A 9675-nucleotide genomic window follows, 5' to 3' on the forward strand; every position below is an offset into this window, starting at 1 on the left:
GACAAAAAGCCTCAGCTGTGCTCTGCGGGGTTGGTTTGCCACGAGAGAGGACGACGTGGGTGTGAGGTTGCTTTGCAACCCCCCCGCCAGGCCCCTCGCTCCCGCCTCCCAGACCAAGCAACCCTCATCCAGGGTAGATCGGGGGGTGACAGACCCCCGTCCCTTTTACTGAGCCTGGAGGGGGGGTCAGTAAAACTCGGGTTTGTGCCTGATCTGGCGGAGCCAGGCCAAACCCTGCTCTAATCCAGTGTCACTGGGGGGGGACAGGGACATGGGAAGAGCCATAGGGTGAACGGTTGTACTTTAAATATTCGGTCCCCCCGGCACCAGCAAGCAGAAGTGCCCACGGTTTAGCCTTGGGGTGCAATTTGCCCACCCCAATTTGGGGGGGGGGACGACCAGCACCCACTGAGGTCCCTGGTCATCTCCCTCAGCAGGGCTCTGGCAGACACAGGGTTAAGAGGCTGCAGCCCAGGCAGGACGGGAACGGGGGGAATTCGGGGGTTCCCACTGGGAAGGAGCCCCCCCAGCAGACAGACACCCCCGGAGCCTCCTTGGGGGACACAGGGGGGCGACACTGGCCTCAGCAGAGCAGCCACAGGGGCAGCCCAGGACAGAGACAGTGTGGGGCGGGCTGGACCCCCCCCAAACGCCTGCAGCCCCCCCCACCCCCGGGCAGGACCGAGACCCCCCCAGACACCCCGCTTCTCCCGGGGGCACCGCGGGGTCCCTCCCGGCGCGGGGCTGGCGACAGCCCCTTTGCTGGGGTGGCCCTGCCACCTCCTGGCGGGCTTGGGGACTGCGGGGGTGGGGTGGGGTGACACGACCAGGGGACACCCCCCAGCTCCTCCGGGACACGCAGGGGGACAGAGGACAGGATCGTGGCTACAGCAGTCTGTGCCCCTCACCCGGCTCACCTGGCCCGGCGTTCTCCTCCTCCTCCTCTTCTTCCTCTTCTTCTTCCTCCTCCTCCTCCTCCTTTTCTTCTTCCTCCTCCTCCTCCTCTTCTTCTGCCCCTCCAGATGAGCGTTGCAACATGTGTCGTGACCCCAGGTGCCATCAGACATCGCCAGGTACCACTGGACATCACTGGGTACCACCGATCATCACCGGGTACCCCAGACATCACCAGGTACCACCATCCATCACCGGATACTCCGACCATCACTGGGTACCACCGGACATCACTGACTACCCCAGAGACCACCAGATACCCCGGCCACCACTGGGTACCACTGGACATCACCAGGTACCACCATCCATCACCAGATACCCCGGCCATCACTGGGTACCCCAGAGACCACCAGTCACCACTGGGTACCACCGGACATCAGCGGGTACCCCAGATACCCCGGCCATCACTGGGTACCACTAGCCATCACCGTGCCACCAGCACTGTTGTCACCACCGTGTCACGGCAGGACTTGGCAGGGGCCGGTGACCTGGGGCAGTACCCCAGGGAAGGGACCCTCCATGGGCACGGCCCCACCGGGGTCTCGCTCTGCAACCTCCAAACCTGCCCTCAAATCCGGGTGCACAAACCCATCCCAGCCCCGACTCCGGCGCTTTTCCCATGCCCAAGGGGCTCAAGCTCGGGCGAAGGCTCATCCCGGCCGGATTTGGGCTGGAAATCACCGATCTGCAGCAGGTCAGACCCGTTTCCCTCGCTCCAGCCACAAATTCATCTCAACTCCCTTCTCCACCAGCTCCTCCAGAGCCGATTGGCCACTTAAAAGGCCCCAAACCAGGCTTTTTTACGCTGAAAACAGGAGCAAAACCAGCCCAACACCTCAGTCCTCCCAAACCGCCCCAGCGTTTCGCCGCTTAAAGGGAAAGAGCCCCTTCTAACTCCAAAGTTTCATTTTATTTCATCCCCTCCCAGGCAGAAAACATCGAGTGCCACAAGTTTTTCCACGCCAAAACACACACTCCCACCCACGCCACCTCCCAGCCAAACCGCAGGAGAACCAACCCCAAGGAGGACAACTTAAATACGCCCGCTTAAAAATCAAAATACCAACCCGCCCCTCGCCAGCGCTGTGCCGAAAAGGGGGATCCCGTATAAATACAGTGCAATAATTACATCTATTTTGCAATGGCACAATTAAAAGCCGCGTCCAGCCCCGTGTCCAGGGGCTCGTTCTGCGCTGCTTCCCAAGCCCCTCTCCACAGGTGATGCTCCAGCCACCAGTTGATAGCATCCCTCCTCCCAGTACACTCCAGTTTCATTACCCCCCCCCGCCAGTACCGATAGCTCCGAGAGGCTGGAGGGAGCTGGTACAGACTGGGGGAGAGGGGCTGCAGCCCCCCAAGAAATACATCTCCGTGTCCTGGACAGGGATTTGCCGGAGCCACTGATTTTGGATGCCAGCCGCAGCTGGGGGGCGCGGGAAATACCGCTGGAAACGACCCATCATGACCCCGAAGAACCAGTCTAACTGGGAGCAACTGGGAGTGGTCCCAAAACATGCCACCACCACCCCCCCCGACATGTCCCATTCCGGGCAGGGGTTTCTCTGCCACCCAGGGGTGCCCCTAACCCACCCCCAGTGCCATGGGGGGTTATGGTGGGGAGCTGGGGTGGGACCTGGCCGGATCCTTCCCAGGGGTTTACACCACCCCAGGGCACTCCCGGAGCCCAGCGAGGTAACAAACACAGCCCTCAGGTGACAACCAACCCAGGAGAGCGAGAAGAAGCCACCCAGGGTGGACAACACAAGCCCTCCCCCACCACCTGCAAAAAAACCAGCACCCCCCAACCCACCCCACGCTCTCCAGCCACCCCGCAGAGACCCCACACGCTCAGGACACAAATGACCGGAGGGGACAATGGCAAGGTGGGGGGCGGGGGGGTTGCTCAGTGCTTCAGCAGGTCCCCCAGGTCGTACGCCTCGAAGAGGTCACTGATGCCCTCGCCCTCCAGCCCCCAGAGATAGTCGTCCTGTTCCAGGGGGGGCGAGAAGGTGACGAAGGGTCCTGAGTCCAGGTGGGAGGGGGTGCAGGGCAGCTGGTCCTCCGTCTGCTGCAAGAGGTGTGGGGGCGAGCCCAGGAGACCGGCTTCCACCTCCAGCAAGGAACTGGGCCCCCCTTGGACAGCGAGAGGCAGAGACGATGGTGAGGAGGGGGATCCTGTGCCCCCCCAGCTCTGCAGGGCGGTGTGGGGCGGCTGAGGGGCTGTCCCGGGGCTGTGTGGCAGGGAAGGGGGTATGGCGTGGTCCCGTGGGGAGGTGGCAGCGGGGGGGACATCGTGGTCCTTGGTGGGGCTCTCCTCCGTGATCTCCTCCGGGCAGAGGTACACCTCGATGGGGCCGTTGGTGCTCTTCAGGTGGAGCTGGAGGTTGTCCTGGGGGGGCAGAGCAAGGCTCAGCGGGGCACCCAGATGGGCACCCATATCCCACCCCACTGCCCCCAACCCGGGTGGGGTCCAGGCAGGGTATCGCAACCCCTAAAGGACCAGCTCAGGCTCAAACAGCCCCACGGAGACACCCCAAAGCCCCCCAGGGCCATGCTGGGCTGCACCCTTGGGATGCCCCAGATGAAGCCATCAAGGGTGGCGCGGATACAGCAGCACCCGCACCCCAGGACCGACCCCCGTCCCGGCCCCGCACGCACCTCACTGAAGTCCGGCACCTCCAGCTGCGTCTCCGGAGGAGCCTTCACGGCGATCACCGTCTGCTCCTGGAAGCTGCTGATGGCACAGAGGTCCTGGTAGGTGACATAGGCCAGCGTGGACGGGGACCAGGTATAGGAAAAAGAGGGGCTGCGAGTGGGACGGCTCAACCCCCCCATCCCAACAGCAGCCTCCGAATATCCCGCCCCATCCCAGGGGAAGCCAACTGGAGGAGAAGTGGCTCAGAGGGGTCCCCAAGACCCTGTCCCCTGTCCCCAACACCCCGTCCTCCCTCCCCATCTCCCCCAGCAAGGATATCTCTGGTTGGCTTCATCATCGGTCAGCTGGTGGAACTGCAAGGCACAGTCCTGCAGGACCTGGTCCAGCGTCCTCTCCGTCCTGGCCAGCTCGGCCACCTCCCCCCCGCAGCGCCTGCTGCTTCTCCGTCACCGCCGCGTCCTCAAAGATCCCCGTCCCCCTGCCAGTGGAGACAGCACCTGAGTGACAGCACACTTTACACGTCCCCGAGCCACCCGTCCCCCCACCTTGCCCCGTCCCCACGTCCCATGTCCATCCCCCCCAGCATCACTTACATCCACTGGATGTGGTTCTTGGACTTCTTGCGGATGAGCTGGATGCCCTCCAGCACGTTGGTGATGTCGTAGATGCGTCGTTTCTGGACCTCCAGCACCTCGGCCGCCCGGTTGAGATCCACCACGCCATCGGGTGACTCGTTCAGCAAACGGATGAATTTTTTGGTAAGCAACCCCAGCGAGGTGTCGTAGCGGGTCTTCTCCCCAGGAGACTTGGGGGCTGCGGGGAAACAAGAGACCCCCCCCCCATCCTCTCCTTAGTGTGGGACATGGGATGGAGGTGACATGAGAGACCTCCCCATCCTCTCCTTAGTGTGGGACACGTGATGGAGGTGACACAAAAGACCTCCACATCCACTCCTCAGTGCGGGACACGTGATGGAGGTGACACGAGAGACCTCCCCATCCACTCCTTAGTGTGGGACATGTGTTGGAGATGACACGAGAGACCTCCCCATCCTCTTCTTGGTGTGGGACACATGATGGAGGTGACGTGAGAGACCTCCCCATCCTCTCCTCAGTGTGGGACACATGATGGAGGTGACGTGAGAGACCTCCCCATCCTCTCCTCAGTGTGGGACATGGGATGGAGGTGACACGAGAGACCTCCCCATCCTCTCCTCAGTGTGGGACACGTGATGGAGGTGACACGAGAGACCTCCCCATATGCTCCTTAGCATAGGCATGTGGTGGAGGTGACACAGTGCTGAACACAAGAGACTTTCCTGTCCTCTCCATAGGGTGGGCCATGGACAGAGGTGACACGGTGCTGGACACAAGAGACCCCCACCATCCTCTCCTTAGCCTGGGCCATGGGATGGAGGTGACAGGGGGGTGGAGACAAGAGACTCCCCCCATCCTTTCCCTAGTGTGGGACACGTGATGGAGGTGACTTGGGGCCAGACACGAGAGACCTCCCCACCTTCTCCTTAGCCTGGGCCATGGGATGGTGGTGACACAGGGCTGGACCCGCTGGGGACATTAAACACTGTACAATCCCTAACCTGGTGGGAAAATAACCCAAAAATACCCCCCCCTCACCCCCCCCAGGAGTTTTCTGCTGCCGCAGTGAGTTCAACCACCTCAAAGAGCTGCCGAGCAGAAGCAAGGAGGGGCTGAGGAGCCGGGGCCACCTCGGGTCACTTTGGGTGGTGCTAGAGGGGACATCGCAGCAGCATTAAGAGGGGAGAGAAACGGGGTCTGTCCCCCCCCCCAGCTTCCCCCCCCCCCCACATCTCTCCCAGCGCCACTTACTCCTGGGGCTGGGGACCTGCACCAGCGTCCTGCCCTTCCCCTTGGGCATGCGAAATTCGGGGCCTTCCAGGTCCAGCTTCCTCTTGGCCTGGAAAAGGAGAGAAACCCCCACATCGGGAAAGAGCCAGATACCCTCCCTGAGCCCCCCCAGACCCCCCCCCGGGGGTGCCACAGCCCAGGGTTGGCGAGGGGGGGTGGATCTTGCAAGAGACTCATCAAGTTGCAAACCACCCCCCTTCTGGGAAGGGCTCCACACCCGAGAGGGCGATGGAGATGGGTGGGGAGGAGATGGGGGGGTCCCGGCACCCCCCCACCATGGCTTCCTGCCCGCTTCCGCCAAAGCACCCCAGCCCATCCCAGCGATCCCACGGCAGCCGCGGGGAACCCACTGGGATTCCTCCACTAGCTCCTGGCATGGCTCCGTGGGGCTGAGCCTTGGGAACGCGGCGGCAGCTCCCAGGCCGGATCCTCACCCTCCCAGATGGATCGTTGGGGTGCAGGGTTTCACCCCCGCCTCACCCCACAAACACACACCCCCCCGCCATGGTTGGAGGCAGCCGAGGGCACCCAGCTGCTACCGCCGCACCTGGGGCTGGGGCTCAGCCCTCCCCGGGGACCCGTGGGTGCCCCGGACACGTGCACCCAGCTGGAGGGAAACTGGGGCGAGGTGAAGTTGGGGGGGGGGAAAGGGGGAGGGAGGGGGGCACACAGTCCTGGGGCATGTCCCCGCATACGCTGTCCCCTCGCCAGGGCAAGCGACTCCTTTGAAATGGCCCCCAAGGGACATTCCCTCCCCCCCCCCCCCAGCTCCAGCATCACTTGGGGAGAAAAGATGAAGGGAAGGGGGGGGGTGGGGGGGAGGGAGGTGCAGCAAAGCAGATGCAGAGAGGACCCGGGGGGGGTGTCACGAAAACCAACACCCCCCCCAACAGGTGCAAATCCCTCAGGACCCCCCCCCTGCATATGAGCTGGGGGACTTTGGTCAGCAGTAGAAAGCAGCCCCCCCCCCCCCCCCAGCCCCAGCCCCGTTCCGTCCGTCCCCCCCCCCAACTCCAAGTACCTGCTCCCAGGCCGGGCTGTCCCACAGGGTCCCCCCCAGCACGTCCCGCATGGTGCCCGGGTCCCCGCGCTCGGCTCCGACAGTGGCTCCCGGAGGGGAGCGCACCCCACTTTTGCGGGGAAGGGTTGGGCGGCGTTCCCACCCGTGGGGGCCGGCGGGAGGAGAGGCGCCGGGGGCTGTTTTCCGCCCCCCCCAGGGAGCCAGGTTGGTCCCAAGCTCCTGTGGGAATCTCTTGCCTCCCTCCCTTTCCCCCAGCGGGTTTTCCCCAGCGAACGCGCCTCCATCCCCGGCCCCGCGCCCCCGGATCTGCCCCCGAGCTGCCGGCACCCCAACGGTTAACGCCGAGCCCATGGGAAACACCTGCCCCACATCAGACCCCAAAGCATCTGCCAGCACCATTTGGGACAAGGAGGGGAGGGGGGGGCATCCTCTGGGCCCCCCCCCCTCCTCCTGCTGGCACCCAAACCCTTGCTTCTCCAGACACCCATGGCTGTGTCCCCACCACTGATGTCGGGGGGGGGGGGGGGGGGTTGGCTGCACCCCAGCTGCCCAAGCAATGGGGAAACTGAGGCACAGGAGCAACCCAGGGCAGGTCCTGGTGTCCCCAGCCACCTCCCACCCCCCAGGGCCACAGCCACGGCCACCAAGGGGGTGTCCCCATGTGGAGGAAGGGACAAAGGGGGACCCCCTGCCGTTCAGGGTTGGGGGCGGGGGGGGGGGAGCGGGGGAGCTCGGGGGGTTCGGGCAGGGGCACACCAGGAAGGGACAATGGACAAGGGGGTCCCTCCTGTGTCCCAGCTGCTGCCCCCCCCGCCCCTGGCTGGGCAGGATTAGGCACACAACAGCTGAGCGGGGCACAGCCAGGGGCTCCCAGCGCCCTGCCAGGGCTGGGGAGAGGCGGGGGGGGGGGTGGGGGGCAGGACAAACCAGAGCAGACGGGGCCGGGGGGGTGGGGGGGGGGGGCCAGGGACCAAACCCCGACACCCCCCCCGGCACCCCCCCCCCAGAGCACTGCGAGGACCCCCCCACGCTGCTCGCCAGCCCCTAACCACTGCTTCCCAGGATGCGGGGCCAGGGGGGGGACCCCGCTATGATGCTGAGGGTGGGAAAGGAGGCTCGACCCCCACCTGGGGGAGGGCAGGAGCCTGCTGGGGGGGGGGTGTAAAGTGGAGGGGGGGGAGGGCAGGCTGGGCCCCCTGCCAGCTCTGCCTGCCAAGCACCCTCAGCCCAGCCCTGGCGCCAGGGGCTACACCCTGCACCCAGCCCAAGCATCAGAGCAGCCCCGGGGGGGCCACGGCGGGTTCCTCCTGCCAACGCTTCCTTTCAACAGCACCCGCTGCCTTCTCCGGGCTTGCCCGGGCCCTGCCCGGCCTTTCTGCACCCCCACTACACACCCCGGTTTCCCCCTCCCCGCCCTGTGCCAGCCCCTCCGCCCTCCCCGGGGCGTGGGAACGCAGTGCCCGGGAATGGGCACCCGGAGCTGGCAGGGGGCCACCGGGCACCCCAGGATCGTGCCACCGCGCCAGGGATGCTGCTCATGCCAAGGGGCTCCTGGATCAGCTCCCCCCCCGCCCCAGATGCGCCCCTCCCTGTCTTTGGGATGGCAGGGCACGGAGCGGGGGGACGCAGAACCCCCAGATTTAGGGGGTCAGAGGGGTTTTCAGCGCCATCGTGGGGCGGGGAGGGAGGCTGAGCCCAGCCCTGGCTGTGGGATGGGGAGCCCTCCCTGTGGTGGGGGGGAGGCTGGACCCCCACGCTGGGTACCACTCCGAGATGCAGCCAGCATCTCCATCCCCTCCGACAGCCCCATCCCAGCATGGATGGAGGGGGAAGGCCTGGCATGAGATGTTCTCCGGCAGAGAGGGGCTGGAGGCTGTAAAACGCCTCCGAGGGTGACATGACAGCCACCACCTTCCCACCCATCCTTCCCCTCCTCCCAACTCCCTGCACCCCAAAAAAAAAAATCCCCTCTCCAGCCCGTGCAGAAAAAGCCTTGATGGGATCAAAGCGGGACGGGATCAAAGTGGGACGGGATCACCCTGGGTCACCCCAGCAGAAACCGTGGCGCTGCCGAGCGGTTCTCCCGCTGGGGAAGGGCTCCAGAGCCCAGCACCCACAGGGGCTGCCACCCTCCTGCCACCCTGGGTGCTCTTTGCACGGGCAGCCCAGCCTGCCAGCTCATGCCGAAATCGCGGCGGACTCTGAACACCAACGTCCCGGCACAGAGGAGGCACAGAGAGCCAGGACTCCGCTCACTCTGGGGATCCTTCGCAGCCCTGAGCCCCCATAGAGCCCCCATGGCCCCTATAGGGACCCCATAGAGCCAGGAGCTGGGCAAATACTCAGGGTGGGATTGGCACTGGATAAAACCCCTCCGAAATACACACGTTCATGGGGGGAAATGCATTTTCCTGCTCCAGAACCCTCAAATCAGAGACTAAAGGAAATCCAAGATGGTTTTCGACCATGAGAGACAAGGCATCCCGCTTTCCCGCGGCCGGACGCGGGGTGATGGGCTCCCTCCAACTGCACCAGGTGACCCTGGAGCATTTATACGGCACAAATCCAGCAAGTGGGAGCGGCCGCAATTGCCCTGGCCAGGAATTGGGAGGAAACGCTCATTATCTGATTGCCCCGGATCTGCACACAAAGGTTGTGCCCATAAACTGGGGGGCAGGGGTTGGGGGGGGGCGCCCAGCTGCTGGGGCTGGGAGTGTCATCGCACCGGGGTTGGAAATGGGATCTCCAGCACCGGGAGTGGGATCACGGCATCAGGGAATGGGATGGGGACAGAGCGGAACACCGCTTGCCAGCCACCAAGGGGGATGCAGGAGCACTTCCATGTCCCCAAGCGTCCCATGAGCTCACCCGGACCCCGTTCAGGGGACAGTCGTGGGTGGGAGCACACTGAGCATCTCCTGGCATGGGTGATGATGATGATGATGGTAATGTCAAAAAGGCCACCAGCCCAAACCCTCTTGTCCCCAAGTGTCACTTCATGTCCCCAAGTGCCACACGAGCCCCCCAAGACCCCATTCAGGAAACAGCTGTGGGCAGGAGCACCCTGAACACCTCCCTGGCTGGGGCCTTGTGTGGGTGACGATGATGATGGTGGTGATGCCAAAGAGGCCACTAGCCCCAAACCAGCCCCGCAGCGA

General features: G+C 64.5%; 1 protein-coding gene across 1 annotated transcript; it reads right to left on the bottom strand.

Moving 5' to 3' along the window:
• Nucleotides 1-1891: 1891 nt before the first annotated feature.
• Nucleotides 1892-6779, bottom strand: LOC128918883 (transcription factor E2F2-like). The gene is given in 7 exon segments (XM_054223681.1): nucleotides 1892-3343; nucleotides 3613-3727; nucleotides 3929-4032; nucleotides 4034-4088; nucleotides 4204-4423; nucleotides 5458-5545; nucleotides 6518-6779. Coding segments are annotated over 7 exon segments (1119 nt in total). The 5' UTR covers nucleotides 6569-6779; the 3' UTR covers nucleotides 1892-2857.
• Nucleotides 6780-9675: the final 2896 nt, after the last annotated feature.

Source organism: Rissa tridactyla, chromosome 18, assembly GCF_028500815.1.
Source record: "Rissa tridactyla isolate bRisTri1 chromosome 18, bRisTri1.patW.cur.20221130, whole genome shotgun sequence".
NCBI lineage: Eukaryota > Metazoa > Chordata > Aves > Charadriiformes > Laridae > Rissa > Rissa tridactyla.